The following is a 22,317-nucleotide window of genomic DNA, read 5'->3' on the forward strand; positions in this document are numbered from 1 at the left end:
GGTACCAGACGACTTACACTTCAGTCGTCCAGACGACTTACACTTCAGTCGTCCAGACGACTTACACTTCAGTCGTCCAGACGACTTACACTTCAGTCGTCCAGACGACTTACACTTCAGTCGTCCAGACGACTTACACTTCAGTCGTCCAGACGACTTACACTTCAGTCGTCCAGACGACTTACACTTCAGTCGTCCAGACGACTTACACTTCAGTCGTCCAGACGACTTACACTTCAGTCGTCCAGACGACTTACACTTCAGAGTACCAGACGACTTACGCCTCAGTCGTCCAGACGACTTCCAACATCTCAGACGACTCAGACGATTTACTAGGGCTATATTCGTAAAAATGACTTCTATTTTTTTGCTTGGTCACAAGGGGTTGAGCTGTAATTTCACTAGGCTTTTAGGTTAGTTTTGCATTTGATTCAAGTTTGGGTATAGGTTTGGGATTAAAATCAAGTTGTGGGTTAGTTTTGGCAAAAACCCCTAAAATAATCATGATTTTTGTTAACTGGGCGGATCATTATTGTTATGATATCGTACACGAAAGAAAAATTTCTGTTTTTAAAATTATCTAATTAACTCTATACTAATTTTTTAAATATTTTTTATATGATATCACACATTCGTAAAAAAATATATAGTTTAAGATGCAAAAAAAAATATTTACTTAATGAATATAATATGAACGAATATTACAAATACATTATTTAATAAAATAAATAATTAAAAACTGAAAATTCATATCTTCGCTGGCGTGCGGGTCAGGGTCTAGTATAGTATTATAAGAAATCTTACTAATACTTCAAAGCTAGTTTATCAGTATTTGTGTTATTTATGAGTGAAGTTGTGATTTAAAAAAAGAAGTTAGATCCTTATTCATACATTATTATTTTTAAATAAGAAAAGTACATCATTTTTCCGGTGTCAATATCATTTTTATTAACTGAGAATAATTCATTAAACTATTACCGCCGTTTTATGTTATGAGATCATTCATACCATAATCTTTGAAGTTCTTACCAATAAAATGATGTATGACCCATTCCTCATATCTTACTGTAAAATATCTAATAAAATGCGTTTTTCATAAGTTAAATCATAACTATTAATTCTATAAAAAATTCTATTTTATCATAAATCTGATATTCTTTTTCAAATTTATGTTTAGAAACACCTACAACATGCAGACATATCCTGCTGGATCCTAGTCATGAACATATAGTGCATCCAAATATTATACGTTGTAATGTGTTAATATTCTTGTATACATATATTATATACGCTCAAATTGCATTACCCTCTCCATATATAGATTACGTACATGCAAATCAAACTAAACATAAAAAGGAACAAAACAAACCCCACGCTTCTTCCATATGGCCGACTCGACTCAGCCGCTTCTCTCCGATTCCAACTCGTCCGAGTCAAAGCTTCCACCACCAAGATCCCTCGACGAAACCATCGAGCAGTGCATCGGAAACTTCGGGTGGGCACAGTTTCTCCAAGCTGCTCTAGTCTCATTCGCTTGGGTCTTCGACGCTCAGCAAACATTCATCACCGTCTTTACCGACTCAGAGCCCACGTGGCACTGCCTCGACTCGGACCGATGCAACTCGTCCTCCAACCTCTGCACCTTACCCAACGAAACCTGGTCTTGGGACTTTAACCCACACGTGTCAACAATATCCGAGTGGGGCCTACAATGTGCCGGCTCGCTCGTCAAGGGCTTGCCAGCAAGCTCCTTCTTCCTCGGCTGTCTGATCGGCGGCCTAGCTCTGTCCACGCTCGCTGACTCATCCCTCGGTCGTAAGAACATGCTCTTGCTGTCGTGTCTGATAATGTCTCTGTCTTCCATGTTAACGGCTTTCTCGACGAGCATTTGGGTTTACGCGTTCTTGAGATTCTTGAACGGGTTTGGTCGTGCCACGGTGGGGACATGCGCGCTAGTTCTATCGACTGAGCTAGTCGGTAAAAAATGGCGTGGACAAGTCGGTGCCATGGGTTTCTTGTGCTTCACGTTAGGGTTTTTAACGCTTCCGTTGTTAGGTTACACCAATAACGGAAACTCTTGGAGGTATCTCTACGCTTGGACATCGATACCAACGCTAATCTACTGCTGTTTGGTTCGGTGTTTCGTCTGGGAGTCTCCTAGGTGGCTAATCGTAAAGGGCCGTAAAGAGGAAGCAGTCTCGATTCTCCACAGCATTGGTTCATCAAATGCAATCACTATGAGCTTCTCCAACTTATGTCTTGATGTACAAGAGTCATCAAACCCTGACGTTTACGACGCGTTAAGGATCTTGGTGAAGAAACCGTGGTCGTTTAAGAGATTATTAGCGGTTATGGCGGTTGGATTCGGTATCGGTATGGTTTACTACGGAATGCCGTTAACATTATCGAATCTTAACTTCAATCTTTACTTAGGCGTTGTGTTCAACGCCTTGTCTGAACTCCCAGCGTTTCTAATAACGTTTTTCTTCATGAATACAATCAAGAGAAGAGAGGCTTTGATCGGGTTCACAGCTCTAAGCGGGATCTCTAGCGTCCTAATCGCGTCGCTAGGACGACAAATAGGGTCGTTACAGATTGTGTTAGAGCTGGTTTCGTTTTTCAGCGCGTGCACCGCGTTTAACATGACGCTTATTTACACTATCGAGCTGTTTCCGACTTGTGTGAGGAACTCGGCGCTTGCGATGGTGAGGCAAGCGTTGGTGTTGGGCGGCGTTTTTAGTCCCGTGATGGTTGCTGCTGGTCGGGAAAATCAGTTTTGGTCGTATGTAATGTTTGGTTTGGTCATAGGGCTGTTTGGATTGTTTGTGGTTGGGTTGCCGGAGACTAGAGGAAGTGTTTTATGTGACACTATGGATGAGGAGGAGACTAAGAATTTGACAAAAGAACATATTATTGGTTGATGGTGAATGATAATGTTTTAGCTTCATTTGATGTAATGGTAAAAAAAATGTGCATGTGTTAACTGGTTGATCAGTCTTTGATTCAAACAATTAATAGTTGAATACGTACTTATGAATCTATAATATTATAGGCTAATTTCTGAAATATATTACAAAACAATCCGCATATATATGCAATAATGCGAGGATGCATGGTTAATTACAGTCTAAACTAGTGTAACTTGACATGATACAGATCATATGATTCATTGGATGCATTAATTCCATTTGTTTAGTGCTGAGAATGAGAGGTGTTCACTACCAACAAACAAAATATTATTATTTTTAACTGTAATCATGTTTTAATAGTATAAACATTTGTAAATAATTAAAGTAGTATCTTTATAATCATAAATAAATAGAGAAAAAATCAATTGTGCACTTAGTTAAATTCATGGCTGGTTATGAGTTTATAAGGCTAATGAAACATTATTTAAAGGGCAAATCTCCAAAATAGCACCTTTCTAAGTTTATATCACAAAAATAGCACTCCAAAACTAAAATGACCAAAATAGCATCATTCTAAGTTTATCCTTTGAAAATTTTAATTTTTTTATTTTTCAAAATTTGAAATCTTATCCCCAAAACCTCATTTCTCAACTCTAAACCCTAAACCTTAAACTCTAAACCCTAAACCCTAAACCCTAAACCCTAAACCCTAAACCCTAAACTCTAAACCCTAAATCCTAAACCCTAAATCCTAAACCCCACCCTTTAACTCTAAACCCTAAGTTTGTGACTTTTGATAAAACATTAAGTGCTATTTTTGTGACTTTTGACCTTGAGTACTAGTTTGAGAACAAAAACTTGATTTAGTGCTATTTTTATCTTTTTCTCTTATTTAAACGCCAAAATTTGTTTAAGAGTTTAAAGACATAAAAAATTTGTAGTATAAAAGTTAGACATGATCGAAGGGGATTTTTTTTTTTTTTTTTTTTGACATATAGCATTATGAACGTCTAACTTCCAGAGTGATTTCACTGATTAAATGTCAATTTGAAACATAGCTTGGGTGTTTCAAAAAAAAAAAAAAAACATAGCTTGATCCCATCTTTGCTTTTGAAATGCAGGGCCGGTCTCGGGCATAAGCGAGGGAAATGCCCGTATCATATAAGCGAAAATTTTAGTTGTATATATGGCATAAAAAGATTTTTACATGAATAACAAAGGCATAAAATTTTAAATGAGCTTAGGACATCAAGAAAAAATTGAGAATGTTGGACCGACACTGTTGGAATGTTGTAAAGGATCAGAGTGAAAATAATAACGATTAGGAAAACATAATAAAAATATAATAAACGACCACGGTGGGACTCGAACCCACAATCTCCCGCTCCGGAGGCGAGCGCCTTATCCATTAGGCCACGCGGCCTTGTCTGGCAAACAAGATACATTTAAAAAGTTTAACAAGATGCATTAATCAATTTACTTCAAAAGAATGAAGTCAGCCAGCCAACTTAAGTAAAATTCAAATACTGCAGAATCTTGATACTAAAAAGGTAAAAAAAACCTCAATCAAAGTATTCTGTAAGCTATACTGTAATCAAGGTCCTCTGTCACCAGTAATCCTTACAAGAACACACACCACTCTCAAAATGGTGAAACCGATACTGATCTCTCAACACGATTCTACGTCCTACAACTTTACTAACAAACTTGTAAACAGAGTGGCAATCACTGCATATGCGAAGGTTCTTAAAGATTCTAACCGTACAGCCTTCAGGTGTACTCATCAACGCGTAAGCAAGAGCTAGTCTTTCGCTATGATTCCAAAGATTCTGCTCTTTCTGTTCCTCATCTGTGTCTTGCAACGCCCCGCTTGTATCCGCTACATACCCAGATTCTTTGATCAGCTTCTTGATGTCTTCTAGCTTCTTGTATATCTCCAATGTTTGCGGATGAGTTCTGTCTCCGATACCAAACTTACTCACTTTGTCTTTTTGTTTCACCCAACTGCAAGCTTGTTTCTTCTTGATGTTCTTGAAACCCATCTGGTTTCTCACACTCTCCACATCTTCCCATCTCCCTGTTGTTGCAAACATGTTCGAAGACAAGACGTAAACAGAATCATCCTCTGGTTCAAGCTTCGAGAGATGTTCCGCTGCTCTTCTCCCACGGTCCAAATCTCCATGGATTTTGCAGGAAGCTAGCAAGCTACGCCATACGAGGTCGTTTGGCTTCATTGGCATATTAGATATAAAGGTTTCAGCTTCTGCTAACCTCCCTGATCTCCCAAGAAGATCAATCACGCAAACACAATGTTCAATGGCCGGTTTAATACCGAAATCTCTAGCAATCATGTCGTAGTACGCAAGGCCTTGGTCTACTAATCCTCCATGGCTACACGCTGTAAGAAGAGAGACAAATGTGACATGGCCTGGTTTGGTTCCACTTTCCACCATCTCATGGAAAGTCTCACACACTTTCTCGAAATAGCCGTGTCTTCCAAAAGCTGATATCAGTATGTTCCACGAGGGAAGTGATCTATTAACAGATGGTGGAAGCATTTTCACAGCTTCGTTTAGTTCACCGCATTTGTTGTACATGTCTGCAGCAGCGTTGAAGATGAAACAGTCTTGTTCAAACCCGAGTTTCACAGCTAAACCATGAAGCTGTTGGCCTTCCTCTAGGACCGCTAGCTTCGCAGCAGCGGAAAGTCCCTCAGAGAAACTAAACTGGTCTAGGTTCAACCCCAAACTTCTCATCTTTGAAACAAGTTTTAGCACCTCTTCTCCATGACCGTGGTGAGCATTCGCCGCAAGCATAGCATTCCACGTGATGATATTCCTATTCTCTAATCTATTAAACAGGTCATGACTCGAGCTTAAATCACCACATTTCGCGTACATAGTGATAAGCGAGTTTTTCACGTGCTCATCCGATTCGAATCCAGCAGAAACTATGTAAGCGTGTAATGGCTTCCCATGTTTATGCAAATCACCGGGCGTTAAGCAAGCACCAAGAACACTTACCACTGTGATATAATTTGCAGGAACACCTTTCATCCTCATAGTTCTAAAAGCCTCCAGTGCATTGTCGGTATCTTCATCCTCAGCATAGCCGCCAATAAGAGCATTCCAAGCTACTTCATCTAGTCTAGGCATCTGTAGTAGCACCCGTCTGGATTCGCTCATCTCGCCTATCTTTCCGTACATAGAAACCAACGCATTACCAATAATCTGATTGTCAAATAAACCGGTGACCATTACAAGCCCATGAAGGATCCTGCCCTTATCCAGAAACTCATGACTAAAGCAAGCAGCTAACGCGCTTGTAAAACTCACATAGTTTGCTGATTTTCCGGTCCTTATCATTGAGCAGAGAAGTTCTAAAGCATCTAAGCTCCTCCCATCCTCGACAAAACAAGCCATCAAAGAGTTCCATGAGATCAAATCTTTAGCAGGCATTTGTTTAAACACCAACTCTGCTTCTTCTGATCTTCCAGCGCCTGCGTACATTCGCAAAAGAGTATTGCACACACAGACAACTGAATCAAACCCCATTTTAACAACCAAAGCATGTATTCCTCTACCCCATCTGTGGTAATCTACATGACCCAAAACTGATAACAGAGTTGACACGGTGGTGGAATTCACTTCATCATGAACATGACGCATCAAATGAAAAACCCAAAGCGATTCCTCACAGTGCCCATTCTGAGCATATGCTGCAGCAATCGAGTTCCATGAAATTGTGTCACGTTCAGACATTTGATCAAAGATGTACTTTGCATAGTCTACGTTTCCCATGTTACCAAACATGGACACAAGCGAATTCTCCACTGCCAGCTTCCTCTCCAGTCCTGATTTGATAACCTCTCCGATAATCTGACACCCCAATGACTCATCTTTAAGCAACCCGCAAGAACTGATAACCAAAGACATGGAGTTTTCATTACACCCAACTCCTTCTCCCCTCATACCTTTATAAATATCAATCACTTCCTCTGGGTCACCCTTATCCGAGTAACCAACCATCAACGAAGTCCAAGACACCACATTTCTCACAGGCATCTCCTCAAAGACTTTCCTCGAACACGAAACCAACCCATAAACCCCATAGAGATGCAAAACAGCAGTACTCACGTAAACATCAGAGAGCAAACCGGACTTAACCACAAAGCCGTGAACTTGAACCCCTTCTTTAAACATACAACCTCCCCGACCACAAGCTGTCACTAAACTAGCAATCACAAACCCACTTGGCCTAACACCAAGACCACACATATCCTTGAAAAAACCAACCCCTTCCCGGTACAATCCAACGCGGACGAGCCCCGACATCATGGTGTTCCAAGAAGCTTCGCTTCTCACAGGCATTTCGTCGAACAGGTGGCGCGCGGGTTTGACTCGGCCGAACTTCGTGTACATGTTGATCAAAGTGTTGATGTGCAGAACGCTCGTACGAACCAATCCTTTGACGCATAGCGCGTGAACAGATCTTCCCGTGGTTTCCTTACTTATCTGAGAGAAACCGTTCTCGTGAAAGCAAGATACTTCCGGGCTCCAATGGTCTGAGAGCGAGAAACGTCCACTCAAGCTGGTGAATTTTCTTCCTTCTCCTTCTTCCACGTTTTTCAAACATTGCAATGTCGAGAACCGCCGCGTCTTGAAACGGCGGGGGGATAAATTACGAAGTAGTCGAGATTCGCCGCCGTGACGAGACAGGAGTTTGCGGTGACAGGTGGCCAGCTCTGATTCGTGTGTTGTTCCCGGGAAGTTTAAATGATTTCACAACAAATTTTATTGAGATCATCAATCAGCCTTCAAGAGCTAATGTTAATGGGCTTTCTTTAATGGGTTATGAGTTAATAGGCTTTCACATGATTTCCCTCAGAGATTTGTCTTGGGCCTTACTTTTGGTCAATTGAGATTTTGATATCAGTCTCATTCATACACATGCTTTTGCTAATCTTCTTGGAGTTGAGACTTATGTCAATATTTGAGACAAATCGTTGTGTTTACAAAAAAATCGAAGATGTGTGAAAAACAATCAAGGGCACCAACTTTGAGTTTCCACTTTCATGAATCTGCATTCTGAGTCACTACCTGCATGGATCACACATCTTAAGAGAAATAGTCCAACAAAAGTATATGCGTCAAAAGTGTGTTTGATAACAAAGACAGAAAGCTACTAACCAGTAACTGATCTTTCTCATATAAATGGAGTGGATGAGATATGACTACGATCGTTTGTAGAGAAGACATTACATCAACCACTTGGATGTTATTATGATAAATCGATTCTAGAAAAACAATTCACCACTTGAGGAATAGCAACAACAACAACAAAAAGAACACTTGAGAGTGAGACATAAATAAAAACACCTAACAAGATCGTGTTCATCCCATTTATTACATTTCAACAAGTTCTCTTTGCTTTTTAACACGCTGGTGAGAAAAAAAGAAACAAACAGTTCTTCGTCTTTAACTCATAAGACTATACTGAAATCCAAATCAGTTCTATAGCTGGAGATGCACAAAATATGCTTAAAAGATCCAAAACTATAAAAACTACAAAAGCCACAACTCTCATTTGACTGGCAAAACTTCAGCCGAGAGATAATATGTTTTTTTATTACATTGTTATGTTTTGCGAGAAGGCGGTGAGCTGCTGCTACTGCTGCTTCTTTTTCCTCTCAGTGGCCTACACATTACGCAACAACGAACTCATTCTCTGTAATTAGACTTTGAGAGCTAAAAGATTTACATAATGTTTGAACCAATTCTTCTGGTCTTTGTTTCATCACAATCACATTAACTAGACATAACTTAGCAGTGGAGCATTTTTACACTACTGCATGCTACAGACTACAGTGTTTCCAGCTTTAAGATGAGGACTAGTGTTAAGCAAAGAAAGTGTTTTACCTCTTAGGACTGCGGCTCCTCGAAATCTTCCTAGGAATCTGTTAGTTTTAATAATCCACACAGGTTAGAAATCAAAACAACTTAACTCAACAAGTCATCAACAATTTTATAGCTAAAAAGCGATCCGCATCAGATACTTACCCTTCTGGGACTTGGCGAACTAGAGTAAGAAGAAGATGACCTTCCACGTCTCCCAGCTGGACCTCGTCCCCTGCTTACAATCAAAGACAAATTTTACACCACTAACAGAGACTCCACATAGATCTATATAACTTAAGTCATATTTGGCATCAGTTTGTCACAAACCGAGATACAAGGATAACACAATGTAGTAACTTTAAGTATACACGTAAATTATGCAAGATTGAAAAAACATGTCATGACTCTTGTATCATCATCATATGTACTATCTCAGCCATACCACTGCAGGTAACTAAAATCCCGGAGATATCAACTATAACCCTAATAATACTTTTAAAGCGGTTAAAACATACCTGCGGGGTGAGATGGACCTTGAACGAGAGAGACCAGGCCTACGAATTGGGGATCGGCTACGCCTGCGGATTGGAGATCTTCTGAGAGGACTGCGTAGTCTCCTTGGAGGTGACCTGAAACACGTCCAATTCAAAGACAAAACAGACATTTTTCAGGTCTAATGTCCTGAGTACGATAGCCTAACAAAGAAGTAATTCCTATCCTCCAATCACTAGGAGGATACTTTGTGAAATGGCATAGACTTACCTTCGCCTTAGAGGAGGAGGAGACCGTCTTCGAACAGGAAAGCCGCGGATTCTTCTAGGGGAGCCCCTGTTGACAAACAAGAAGTGAGCAATTGATTCTGAAAACACCACACATTTTGAGTAGACTTTTCTGTGTATAGCTAAACATATGTATGCATTTGGTGTAAACAGGTTTTTTTGAATAAATTTAACATTCATTCAAAAAAAAAAAAAAAAAAAAAAAAAACAGATGGTACCACTTCAGCTAACCTTGGAGGAGATCTCTGTCTTCTTGGAGGTGGAGAAGATGGAGAACGGCCTCTAGGTGGCGATGCTGCCCTGCGTCTGGGCGGTGTATCACCACGACGGCGGATAGGAGGGCTCGGCCTCCGGCGAGGGGGAGAATCAGGTAACCTCCTAGGTAGAGGTGATCGCCTTCTTGGAGAAGCTAATCACATATTGATGATAATCATTGACACCATATAAAGTATATATCACAGCAATAACAAAAAAATATAAACATAGACGTACTCTCTCTTGGGCGCCCGGGCCCATCTTTCTCAATGGCAGCACTATCAGATTTTGGAGCCTCTCTCTTTGGTGCAGTTGAGACAGGTTTAGGAGGTGGAGATAGTTTCTGACGCGCTGGTAGTGTGAACTTGGCTTTAACAACATTTCCATCAATTTGGCCCTGCGGTAAGGAAACAAAAAAGCATGAATAATTTCTCAGACAATATGTTGAGTTAATAACATAGTGCATTTCATATTTGGGAAGAGACATACACCATCCATAAACAGCAGAGCCTTTTCAGCATCAGCTCTTGCCTTGAACTCAACATAAGCATATCCTTTTGGAAGATTAACCTGTCAATATGCAAAGGAGTTATGAACAAATTTTCTTAACAACTAGTGCCATAAAACAACAGAGAACAGACAAAATGGCAACTTACAGCTCGATCCATCGCAAGTTCTACGTGTACAACTTCACCATAATTGCCTAAATATACGACAAAAAGCCATTACTAACACACATTGTGAAGACTTAACATGTAAATTGTTCAAACGAAACAAAATACAAAAAGCATAATGCCAGTGATGATCCATGGCCGTAATGACCTATAAACTACTAATCTTAGTTCATGTAATGAAATCAGAGCAAGAAGAAGGGATATGGGAAGAGCAATCAACATACCAAATATTTCTTTGAGATGGCCTTCATTCACATTCCTGCTAAGAGAATCAACATGGAGAACAAGAGATTCTTGAATAGGTGCGGCTTTCCTGAAATTAGAATTCGATTGTAAAATCAGCAAAAAGTTAGGATGTGACGAAAGTATTAAAACACTCAACGACTCTCAAGCAGAGATACCAACACAATAACACTACCAATTAGTTGAAAAGGTACCACCAGTGTCTAATGTAACTGCATTTTTCCAACTAAACCTCAACTCGCAACGCACACACACACACACACACAATTGACATTCTAAACAAGAATATGTGTAAGAGTTATTACTTAAAGGGTGAAGAGGCTCCTTTAGACTGTGGAGGAGGAAGCGGAGAGCGACCTCGCCTAGCAGGCCCAGAAGAACTGTAAAGATAGATCACAACAATTCACGTCACACTACGTTTAGAAAAATATGTTCAATGCCACAGTCTCCAATTCCAGATTTTGGATCCAACCCACTTCTTAGCAGACCCAGATTACCAAATCGAAAGAAGGCACTAACCTTTTTCCACGGGGTGGAGGACTACGACTCCCTGAACTGACGCTCCGCGAAGGAGACGAAGAAGAAGAGAGCGATCTCGAACGGGAAAGAGACCTGGACCCACTCGAACGAGATCTGGAGCTGGACCGAGATGAAGACCCGGAGACGGAAGGCGAACGACGGCCACGGCTTGGTTTCGCCATGGGCGATAATCGCGACGAACAAGCGAAACCTTGCTTCAAAACCCTAACCGATAAAAGATAAGAGGAGAGAGACTGTGAATTTTTTTTTTTAATTGTGGTTCTTTATTTATTACAACCTGTTAAAAAAAAATACCGCGAGATAACTGGCGGGTATTTGTTTATGCATCTAAATCATCTAACCGTCTCTTTTAAGTTATAAGAAAGCAGATATATTAATTAAGTTATAATGAATTAGTCCAACCACCCTTTATATAGATAAAAAAGAATAGAGTAGATTTTTTCTTCTAAATAATCCGATCCAAAATAAACGAACTTGAACTAAAAATATATCAGAATGTGCCTAGATATGTAAAACTCCTAAACAGAATTTAGAGATCCTAATATCGAACTATCCTAAAACTTGAAATATCTATCTGTGTCAGAACCTGATATCCAAAAGTTCATGCCTATCCTTAATGGACTTGACATTGACATTGACTTTGTACTTCCAAATACAAGATTTAATCCCAGGAAATACGAAGTCACAACAACGACAATTTTTTATTTTTTTTATTTTTGAACACCAACGACAATTTATTTAAAAGGTTCATAAATGGGCAAATTTCTAAAATAGCACTTTTCTAAGTTTATATCACAAAAATAGCACTCAAAAACTAAAATAACCAAAATAGCACCTTTCTAAGTTTATCCTTTGAAAATTTTAATTTTTTTATTTTTCAAAATTTGAAATCTTATCCCCAAAACCTCATTTCTCAACTCTAAACCCTAAACCCTAAAATCTAAACCCTAAACCCTAAACCCTAAATCCTAAATCCCACCCTTTAACTCTAAATCCTAAGTTTGTGACTTTTGATAAAACATTAAATGCTATTTTTGTGACTTTTGTGTGTTATTTTTGTATTTTTCTCTTCATAAATGATGAGATAAAATAAAGAAAAGCACAAAAAGAGAAGAAAGACTGTAGCGTTGCTTAGTCGTCGGAGCAAACCCACAAGAAATAGTATTGACGCGTGCTTCAGATTTACAAAGACCATGTCTTCCTCCTTCTTCATTCTTTCCCTCTCCTACTCTATTTCAACAAATTATTAATATCTGAGATATCCACACACACACGCAGCGAGGAGAGAGGCAGCGAATTTGATCGCGTAAAGTCAGAGCCTTTGATCTCTGAATCACTCTCTCTGAGGTGGGTTTCTCTTTCTTCCTATTTTTTTCCGGTGAATTTCGTTTTATCTGAGTCTGTTTCGTTTTTTTGTTCTCAATTTTAAGAAACCCAAATTCAAAGTCGGCAGCTTTTTTTTTTTAGCTTCTGAGGTCTTTGGGGGAGTTTCTTACTTGGACAGAGATTCTATTGAGTATAGTAATTGGATTCGATCTATGTCTGGTTTACTGATTAGAATTCAAATCTCTGAACCGCGTCTCGTTTCTTTCTTCGCGGGTAATCACTCTAATTGATGGCATCAACAGTTCACAGGTCTGTCTTATTACAATGTGGGGCTCCTGTTTCTCATGCCACAAGAGTGGAGGAGAACCTTCACAAGTTGATAGAGGTAACATATACTAATTTAAGCATAACTTTTAAGCTTGGAATGTTAACTATGCATCCTCTTAACTTAGTGTTTGTTTATCTTTCTTGCATACAGAGATCTCAGCGATAATCAAGGTAAAGATTTACAAATATAAAGAGATTCGTCAAGCTACTGATGATTTCGACCCCCTGAACAAAATTGGAGAAGGAGGGTTTGGTTCTGTGTACAAGGTAAAATGAGAAAGCTCACTTTCTTGCTCTTCTTCTTCTCTCTTCATTTTTTTTTTTTTTTAACTCGAACAATGTCAAATGATTAGGGCCGTCTTAAAGATGGAAATATCGCAGCTATCAAAGTCCTTTCCGCCGAGTCAAGACAAGGCGTGAAAGAGTTCTTGACTGAGATCAATGTCATATCAGAGATACAGCATGAGAATTTGGTTAAGTTATATGGATGCTGCGTGGAAAGGGATCACAGGATTCTTGTCTACAACTATCTCGAGAACAGTAGCCTCGACATGACGCTTCTAGGTGATTCTCGTACTTTGTTTACTCAGCTTCTCTGGGGGTTTTAATGTGAACGAATGTTTTTTTTTTTCAGCTGGGGGATACATTAAGAGTGGGATACAGTTTGATTGGAGAACTCGGTCCAGAATCTGCGTTGGTGTTGCTAAAGGTCTTGCCTTTCTTCATGAAGAAGTAAGGCCTCACATTATTCATAGAGATATCAAAGCGAGCAACATCCTACTTGACAGAGATTTTTCTCCCAAGATAGCTGACTTTGGACTCGCCAAGCTTATGCCGCCGAACATGACTCATGTCAGCACTCGTGTCGCCGGTACAATGTGAGTTTCAAGCGTTTTTTTTTATTCTCCCTATAAGTAAAGGTTCTTAATTAACATGTGTTCACATCTGGTTTGTGCAGTGGTTATCTAGCGCCAGAGTATGCGGTTAGGGGACAGGTTACGCGCAAAGCTGATGTTTACAGCTTTGGAGTCCTTCTGATGGAGATAGTCAGTGCAAGAAGTAACAAAAACACACGGTTACCCCAGGGGTATCAATATCTTCTAGAAAGAGTAAGTCTCTTGCCGTTTATGCTCTTTTGTAAGCTCTTTGCTTTGAGAGATAACTTTTTTCTTGCATTTCCAACAGGCTTGGGATCTTTATGAGCGAAATGAGCTCGTGGATCTCGTCGACACAGGGCTAAACGGAGTCTTTGACGGAGAGGAAGCTTGCCGGTACTTAAAAATAGGTCTTTTGTGCACGCAAGACAATCCTAAGCTAAGGCCAAGTATGTCCACAGTGGTGAAGCTGTTAACAGGGGAGAAGAAGGATATAGAGAGCAGGAACATAACCAGACCGGGTTTGATTTCTGATTTTATGGACTTGAAAGTGAAAGGACCGGTCGAGAAAAAGCCAGAGGAAGTGAACAGACGCAGCAACTACTACACGAATCTTTCTTCAGATAATGCCTCGTCTAGCACCGGGACTAGAGATAACTCAAATGCTTACTCGTCAGGGGCTTCTTCATCTACTGCGGTTTCTACACTCAGCAGTACCATTTAGAAAAGAAAAGGAGAAAACGTTTTTTTTTTGTCTTTGATGTTTTTGTGGTCCCATCATCATCTTCTTCTTCCTTGGACCCAAACAGAAGGTTTCTTTCTGTTAGATTTTGTCTTTAGTTGCAATCAGAGATTTGTGTGTATGTATATAAGATTGAAACCGTATCTGAATTGGTCCCCAAAAAATAGTTATGATGTCTGATATCTATATGTTGTAGCTTCATTGATTCAGTTGTCTTGAATGCGTCTTAACCGAGAGGTTAAACCAATCACTGTCCGATTGATTAACCAGTAAGTCACCACTTGTGGTTCCCATGATCCATTGGCCATATGCGATATCTATTTTTGTGTCACTTGTTCTGTACATTTCATAGTTTAGTGATGATTTGGAGCTGTAACGGTATATGATTTCTACATGACAAGTACACCTACTGTGGTTTTTGCCAAGAGTCAACGACTCATTTTGTCCATGATCCTATAGTTGAAATGTCTATTATTTCATTAAATGACATTATGATTATTATTATTATTTTTGTCTACAGCTGGATGGTACATACGCTATGGTTCACATTAGTGTCTACTTAACCAATATAATAGCCCTGGACCAAACACAAAATATGAACCATTTTATAAATATTCTCTATATATTTTTCACTGTATTTCTTTTAATTTGAACTCTAAAACCTGAAATCAATATTTTGAAAACTGGACCGGACCGTGACTCGGCTATCTATCCGGTTCCAGGATATACTAAAAACAGAATTTGAGTTAAACTGGCAAACACAGTCAAAAACTGGTTCGATATTAAAACCATGTTTTTTCAAATTCAACTATTTTTTTTTTAAACTGCAAATTTTAAAAAGATTTCATAAAAAATCATATTGTTTTCTAAGTATCTATCTAAATAAATTATTTTCATTATTTTATATTATTTTGAAAAAAAATATTTTCTGTTTTCATATCATTTTTAGATTCTAATAATTATATAAAATTTTATGAAAATAATTTAAGTTATACATATAATAGTTACTTAATATAAAATTTAATCAAAATTTAAAACCCAGTTGAACCGGTTGAACCAGTCCAACCATTGATCCAGGTACAATGCCGAGTCACGTTCGGTCCTGTTTTCAAAACATTACCTGAAACAAATAGAAAAAAATATCTCAAAACTAATGATGAATGTACAGATTTTCTATTGTTTTGTCTTGTAATAAATAAATTAGGTTTACTTAGAGCATGTCCAATGGTTAGAACCCTTGATGGGTTCCAATGATTTGTTTAATTGTTAATTTTGTACTTTATGAAGTTTAGAACCCTTGTTTATGGAATTAGTTTTGTCAAGGTCCAATGGGAGAACCCATTTGAGGTTCTTAAATTTTTTTTTTAGAAGTTGAATTATTAAATTTAAATTTTACAAAAGTTATAAGTTATTGGATTCTATAAAATTTAAACATTTGATTCCAAAGGTTAACATTATCTCATTATCTCAAGGCTTATTTGAAAGTTTCATGTTGTATATTATACCTTGCGTGGTGTTATAGCACGTTCCTTGTCCACAATGGACATTGCCTCAAATCCCAGTGGAATCAGAACCTTCTCGTAACTGCAACATTTTAAAGATTACAGAGTGAATCTTTTGCCACAACGTGTAAATGATGTTGCTGCTGTTATTAAAAGAGATAAGAGGGGAGAACACATTACTCAGACACAGATACTTTGTAAGGAGGACCCCCAGAACGCTCATCCATCTGCCAAAAGACATCAATATTTTTCGGGTTTCAACAGAAATGTATCAGAGAATGGAGATACCATTGTAATGCTTACAGGAAACATCAATGTTATAAGCTCTCCACTTGGTTTCAGAAGCTTTTCTATTCTTTGTGCCCATGGAGGTCTCACACTAGCTTCAAATGCACAAAAGAAACTGCGAGAATGGTCACATATTATGCAGATATACATAAGCAAAAGCCTATATGTTGTGTATAGAACCAGAAACAGAGATTAGGATTAGAGAGAAGTACTTTGCATTGGGCAAAGATGAACTGTTGACACCTTTGATGATTTTTCAATCACAGTTTTTGATAATCCAACCACATGACGATCAGGGCAGGCCACTGCCACCACATCATAAACCTGCAATGTTTCATTGCTGGCAAGCACACAACATAAGATATTTAAGAAAGCTGTGTCCTTGTCCAAGAACATACGTTCTACAACCAGGAACAAGAGCTCTGCCTTTAGGCAATGAACCCGTCTCAGCGAGATGTTTACTGATCGGAGTTGGTCCAGCAAGTCCCATGGGGTTGCTCCTGCTTTCCAGGTCTTCTCCCAACCACCTTAAACCAATACACATATCAACGGCTTCACGGAATAAAGATTCAATAACTATATTAGAGTAGATTATGGTTCATTACTAGAAGAATCCTCTGTCACACACCGTTGGAAGATATCACTCGACGATTCCACCGCCGGAGCTTCACCGGAGTTTCCATTAGGTTCAACGACAAACACGACCGGCGTAATCTACCAACATCTCAATCATGTAAAGACAGAGCAAAAGAAGACGAAACTCGTTCATGTCGATGAAGCGAATGATGTTGGGGTGATTGATCTTCCTCAAGAGGAAAATCTCCGACATGGCGATTTTCATGGCGTTCTCCTTGATAGCAGCCCCGGTTCCATCTACAAGATGCCTCCCTTCCCACACCACGGAAAACAAACACGACCGGCGTAATCAACCAATTGATCAAGAGATTTTTCAGACCAAAAGAAAAAATATTGATGAAACGGAAGAGAGAAGGCAAAAAGGAATAAGCCAATAATAAAAGGACACATATGGGGTTTTTACTGATTCTACATCCTCTCAATTAGGCAGCGGTTCTGTGTAATTATACCATTTTTGATTTATTTTTTTCCTTATTTTGCTTTAGAGCCTCAGCCTAAACCCACCGTTGGAGATGGTCTTAGTTATGTGTTTTTTTAATAATTTAACAAATTGAAATGGACCTTTACAACAACACAAAAAAAATTTGGACCCATGGCAAATGCCCATCTTGCCACAGGTAAGAGCCTGCTCTGGTTCACATCATACCAGAAACGTAGAACCTGAAAAAAGTAAGACTGATTCAGTCAGTGTTGGTACAAACCAAAGAAAAAGTATTCATATCTTTCCACGATTTCTCATCCTAGTTTGACTTTTTGCAATGAGTTTTAGGCGTGCAACATATATATTCTTGTGCGTTTTGGAGAATAGTTCATCGTAACCACTGGTAACTCTTTCTTCTTCTTGATCTGGTTTCCTTCTTCGGCGGGGTGGGGGGGAAGATTGCTTCGTTGTGTATTGGAGTCCCACGTTTTTATTGTTTCAGTTCAGAGATTTATCTCGATTTGGGTTGGTGGTGGTGGTGATGATGGCTCCAAAATCAACAGAAAGGGCTCTCAACTTCCGAAAACAACAGAGACGGCTCCTGTTTCTAAGTATTGCACGGACCTGCAAGAATCTACGGAGTGATCACAAGGACAGAGATCCTCAGCGCATGCCAGCCAACACCTACCTTGAGCAACAAGCTAATGTACATGCCCTGGCTGGTTTAAAGATCGAAAACAGTACAGTGGAGAAAGCTCCCTCACAATCCATTTCTGCTGGAGCGGTTTCTGGTGCCCCTCATTGTGCTGATACTTCAGATATGTTGAAACTCAGAGAGTACATGCGAAAGCTTGTGTAAGCCTTGATACTTTTTTTTTAATGGTTACTTCATGTGGGTGGAATAATTCTAACAGATCCCATTGATCTAATTCCTCCATATATTCTAGTTTAAATACGTTACAGCAATATAAACCATGTCCGGCTGATGATGCATCAAAGGCCAAGTATATGACTGTTGCTAGACGCTTAGAACAGATGCTATTTAAGATGGCAATCTCAAAGGTACCTCAAGACATTTCTGTTTGTGTATTTAAAATGAAAATGTTTTGTTGGTGGTAGTTGACATTTAGGATTTGGTTTGCTGGGGAATTTTAAGACAAGACTGGTTGGTGCTTTTTGACATGTTTCATCTGGCTCTAGCTTGTCCTCACTTAAATTTTTTTTTTTTTTTTCAATTTGTGACGGTTTTCAACTTGTACTTACTATAGGAGGAGTACATGAACCAGTCTACCCTTGAGTCTAGGATTGCGAGCTTAATAAAAGGCAAACAGTTGAATAATTACAATAAGAGGCGTACTAATTCTTCTTTGGTTGGAAAGATGGCACCTACGACTACTGGATTATCACACGCTGGTGCTAGTGTTGGTTTAGGGCCTTCAGGTAACACTGTTGGTCCCATGGATCATGATGTTTTGGAACTTCGCGAGTACATGCGAACCCTTGTGTAAGCCTTCCCAAGCTTTTCAGCTACACTGCACTGTTTTCTCTGTTAGTTTATTATGTATCCATCTGTGCTGGGAATAATGATCCAAGTTATTACTCTATTGGATTTGTATTCCTGGCTGCATATCTGCTCAGTTTTTTTTTTTTTTTTTAATTATATTGATGTTTCTATTCCTGACATATATGCTTTCTTGGAATCCTTTGACTTATCTTTCATTCTTTCCAGCTTCAGCGAGTTACATAAGCACCATCCATGTCCAGCCGATGATGCATCAAAGGCTAAGTATTTAGATGTTTCTAGACGCTTAGAGGAGGGTATCTATCAAATGGCAAACACAAAGGTATTCTCAAAATACTTATTTGATCGATATTTTCGGCAATTAGCAACATTGATTTACTTAGGAATGCCAAAACAAGATAGGCTGAAGCTTATAAACATATGGTGTCTCATGTCCTCACTTTAAAAGATGTTTCGTTTTTGACACTTCATAACTACAAAATCTACAGGAGGATTACCTAAACCCGTCGACCCTTACTTCTCGCTTGGCTAGCTTAACAAGGGGTAAAAAATTGAATAACTACGGTCAGATTCAGCAAAATGCTAATTCCTCTTCGCCTGGAACAATGACTACACTCGCTCCTGAAGTTTTTGCTGAGACCACGATGGTACGTACATCAGAGACCTAGATGATAACTTCTCATGATATTTATTTAAATTAAAAGACGACATTCTGAACTTGATGATGTTTCAATTTGTTGGTCGCAGCAGGTGAGAGAGAAGGTTCTTGAGAGCGGAGATGAGTTGGAGACAGAGATCGCAGAGAATCTGAAGTCCATGAACCTCTACAGCTGAATATGATCCGTAGGTTTTTCATTACTTGTGTTACAAGACAAGCATATATGTTACACATGCTTCGGAATTCGCACTGTACGTACCAACGGTAAAACGGGTTTCGATTTGTTTCCGGTGTGAGCTTGGTATATGATTATTTGATTAGAACAGAAAAAGAAGTTGATAGCCGTAAGGATAAACAAATCAAAGCTACAAGTGTGAAAATCAGGGCTGAACCTGAGATTTTGGGGCCACTTGGCTGTGTCTATGTAAAAATTTTTTTTTACAAATTTGGGGATCTAAAATTTATTTTTGGAGGCCTATTTGTATGTAATTTTTTTCAAAAACTTTGGGGGCTTGTTGCGAATGTTTCACCTAGCATGGCACAGGGCCGACCCTGGTGAAAATTCGTAAATTATATCAGATATCCCAACCGGAAGGACATGAATGTAATATCTCCAACGCTTGTTCTTGTCCCTTCGATCTTCGACCTTAGTTAACGATATACTAGGTGATTTTCCAGTGCTCATGCACGGGTATAAATATTTATAACATAAATATACTATAATAATTGATTGTTATTTATTTTTAATTTTAAATAATTTATAATTTGTATGCATAATTTTATTAATAATATTATATTACTTTAATTAGACATATGATTTTAGATGTGTTATATCTAGTCGATTTTGTTGTTTTTTACAGTCAGTTTAGTTCTCATTTGAGTATATTAGATTGCATATATTTCTCTGAATTCAACTATAATATTTTTTTAATTTAAAATATATTAAAATTATGATTAATTTTCTTATTTGCATATACGTTGGTTGTTTTCTTAGATATATGTAAATATATTCAATGAAGATTATGTATAACTTAAGATATATTGTGCATAGAATGAAATATAAAATAAACTAAAGTGTCTGATTCCAAATTAAGTAAATTAATATAACGATAATATTTTACGGTCTCATGCATATATATAAATTTTACAAAAGAACTAAATTGTAACAATTGGATAATATTTTATTTTCATTTGTTAATATCTTTTGTGTCATCCTATGATTTACATTTATAAAATAAGTTATTATTATAAAATTATATATTTTATCGCAGTTAAATCTATGATTTTAGATATAAGTTGGATTAGTCGATTCGCTCATATTGTGAGTATATTGGGTTACATATGTTCTTTCAAATTCAAACAGAAGTATAATTATTTTTTATTATTATTAAGTAAAATCAAATTAATTTTATTTATCGTTTAAATGTGCATGTAGTTTTATAATATTTATAAATTATATGTTGATTTTTTTAAAAACAATATCAGAAAATAAAGCGATGATCAATATGAAGTTACATACATAAGTAACTAATAAATTTTTGGAAGCTCATGAACACATATCAATATCAATATTTAAAATAATTAAAATATTTTATAAATTCTAAATAGTTTGATGCCTTAGATTTATAAAATCGTAAACTGATATTTATTTTAAAAATGAGAATTCAGAAGGAGAAGAAGATATTGGAACGTAGGACGAGTTCCAATATCTTCTTCAGAAGATATTCAGAAGGAGAAGAAGATATTCATGTGGGCGAGTTCCAATATCTTCTTCTCCTTTTATACTACGTAGGACGAAATCGTCGTAAATACCACGTAGGATGAAATCGTCGTAAATACCACGTATGACGAAATCGTCGTAAATACCTCGCAGTGTAAAAACTAGAAAAAACATAAAAAGGAGAAAGATACTAGATTCACATGTGGCAAGACTTCCAACAATTATACTACGTAAGTCTCGCCCACATGAATTCTAATATCTTCTTCTTTTCCTTTTTTTCAAATATTTATAATTTGAATATGATTTTCCTGAGGAGTGTGATTTGAGATAGGGTGTGATTTGGGAGTTTGTGTGTGGTTTGAGAAGGAGAGTTGTGGGTATATTTATAGGAAAGCGCGGCTCGTCAATTCCACGTAAGCAAAATCGTCGTTAATACTTCGTACATAAAAATGCGGGCCTTTGTAATTCCTCGCTATTTCCTCGTACAATAAAACGCGGGCCTTTGTAATTGCTCGCTGAAATCAAATTTCCAGGGATACTGAAGCTGAAATGCGTACTCTTCAAATGTGAATGGTTTGACCCCGTTGTCAACAGAGGTTTTCGGTCTAACAAATTCGGTGTAGTTGATGTCAACGGTGGACGACGGTACAACAAATTCGAGCCTTTCATCTTAGCTTCACAAGCAGACCAAGTTAGCTTCCTTCCATACCCTCGGATGAGAGATTCGGGTATAAATTGGTTAGCAGTGATCAAAGTTACACCTCGAGGACGAATCATCAGTGGAGAAGAACCACCATTGCAAGAAGAACAGATAAATGAAGTCGAGGAACCTGAACAAGAAATTGATGACATCCTTCTCATTGATCCGCATAATCACGAGTACGAAGATCTTACCGATGATGCCACAGACGAAGCTGTTGAAGACAAGTTTAATGAAAATGATGACATTTCTAGTGATGACGAGAATGTCGATGTATCCGATTGATGTATTTGATTTTGTGTA

General features: G+C 38.2%; 6 protein-coding genes and 1 non-coding gene across 9 annotated transcripts; 3 read left to right on the plus strand and 4 right to left on the minus strand.

Annotated features, from left to right (window-relative positions):
- The first annotated feature begins 1,370 nt into the window (after positions 1–1,370).
- LOC106311274 (organic cation/carnitine transporter 3) lies at positions 1,371–2,921 on the plus strand. Its single transcript, XM_013748485.1, has one exon. It carries the CDS (start codon positions 1,386–1,388, stop codon positions 2,919–2,921), a length of 1,536 nt encoding a protein of 511 aa, XP_013603939.1. The 5' UTR covers positions 1,371–1,385.
- A 1,338-nt stretch (positions 2,922–4,259) lies between these two features.
- TRNAR-CCG lies at positions 4,260–4,332 on the minus strand. Its single transcript has one exon. It is a non-coding gene; the product is annotated as a tRNA-Arg (tRNA).
- A 144-nt stretch (positions 4,333–4,476) lies between these two features.
- On the minus strand, positions 4,477–7,677 carry LOC106307604 (pentatricopeptide repeat-containing protein At3g24000, mitochondrial). Its single transcript, XM_013744597.1, has one exon. It carries the CDS (start codon positions 7,328–7,330, stop codon positions 4,517–4,519), a length of 2,814 nt encoding a protein of 937 aa, XP_013600051.1. The 5' UTR covers positions 7,331–7,677; the 3' UTR covers positions 4,477–4,516.
- Positions 7,678–8,280: 603 nt separating this feature from the next.
- Positions 8,281–17,391, minus strand: LOC106312101 (serine/arginine-rich splicing factor SR45-like). 2 transcript variants are annotated; one of them, XM_013749487.1, is made up of 17 exons: positions 16,756–17,391; positions 16,570–16,681; positions 16,373–16,472; positions 16,250–16,296; positions 16,073–16,151; positions 11,277–11,501; positions 11,063–11,137; positions 10,739–10,827; positions 10,497–10,543; positions 10,330–10,410; positions 10,078–10,237; positions 9,817–9,994; positions 9,569–9,634; positions 9,322–9,435; positions 8,969–9,038; positions 8,828–8,865; positions 8,281–8,606 (listed from the first exon to the last, which is right to left on the minus strand). In XM_013749487.1, exons 6-17 carry the CDS (start codon positions 11,456–11,458, stop codon positions 8,546–8,548), a joined length of 1,161 nt encoding a protein of 386 aa, XP_013604941.1. In that variant the 5' UTR covers positions 11,459–11,501; positions 16,073–16,151; positions 16,250–16,296; positions 16,373–16,472; positions 16,570–16,681; positions 16,756–17,391; the 3' UTR covers positions 8,281–8,545. The 2 variants fall into 2 exon arrangements, with proteins under 2 accessions (XP_013604941.1, XP_013604940.1); XM_013749486.1 differs by having other exon boundaries at positions 16,570–17,391.
- Positions 12,396–14,749, plus strand: LOC106312100 (putative serine/threonine-protein kinase). Of its 2 annotated transcripts, none has more exons than XM_013749484.1 (7): positions 12,396–12,644; positions 12,926–13,008; positions 13,102–13,217; positions 13,304–13,514; positions 13,585–13,828; positions 13,909–14,059; positions 14,136–14,749. In XM_013749484.1, exons 2-7 carry the CDS (start codon positions 12,948–12,950, stop codon positions 14,547–14,549), a joined length of 1,197 nt encoding a protein of 398 aa, XP_013604938.1. In that variant the 5' UTR covers positions 12,396–12,644; positions 12,926–12,947; the 3' UTR covers positions 14,550–14,749. The 2 variants fall into 2 exon arrangements, with proteins under 2 accessions (XP_013604938.1, XP_013604939.1); XM_013749485.1 differs by having other exon boundaries at positions 12,933–13,008; positions 14,136–14,710.
- On the minus strand, positions 15,676–17,198 carry LOC106308939 (probable thiol methyltransferase 2). The gene is made up of 7 exons (XM_013746040.1): positions 17,080–17,198; positions 16,756–16,884; positions 16,570–16,697; positions 16,373–16,452; positions 16,250–16,296; positions 16,073–16,151; positions 15,676–15,687 (listed from the first exon to the last, which is right to left on the minus strand). Exons 1-7 carry the CDS (start codon positions 17,196–17,198, stop codon positions 15,676–15,678), a joined length of 594 nt encoding a protein of 197 aa, XP_013601494.1.
- Positions 17,392–17,906: 515 nt separating the features above from the next.
- On the plus strand, positions 17,907–19,770 carry LOC106308940 (histone acetyltransferase HAC12-like). The gene is made up of 6 exons (XM_013746041.1): positions 17,907–18,269; positions 18,362–18,476; positions 18,683–18,918; positions 19,144–19,258; positions 19,425–19,583; positions 19,699–19,770. The coding sequence occupies exons 1-6, from the start codon at positions 17,956–17,958 to the stop codon at positions 19,768–19,770; spliced, it is 1,011 nt and encodes a 336-aa protein (XP_013601495.1). The 5' UTR covers positions 17,907–17,955.
- Positions 19,771–22,317: the final 2,547 nt, after the last annotated feature.

This window comes from Brassica oleracea, chromosome C8 (genome assembly GCF_000695525.1).
Source record: "Brassica oleracea var. oleracea cultivar TO1000 chromosome C8, BOL, whole genome shotgun sequence".
Taxonomy (NCBI): Eukaryota; Viridiplantae; Streptophyta; class Magnoliopsida; order Brassicales; family Brassicaceae; genus Brassica; species Brassica oleracea.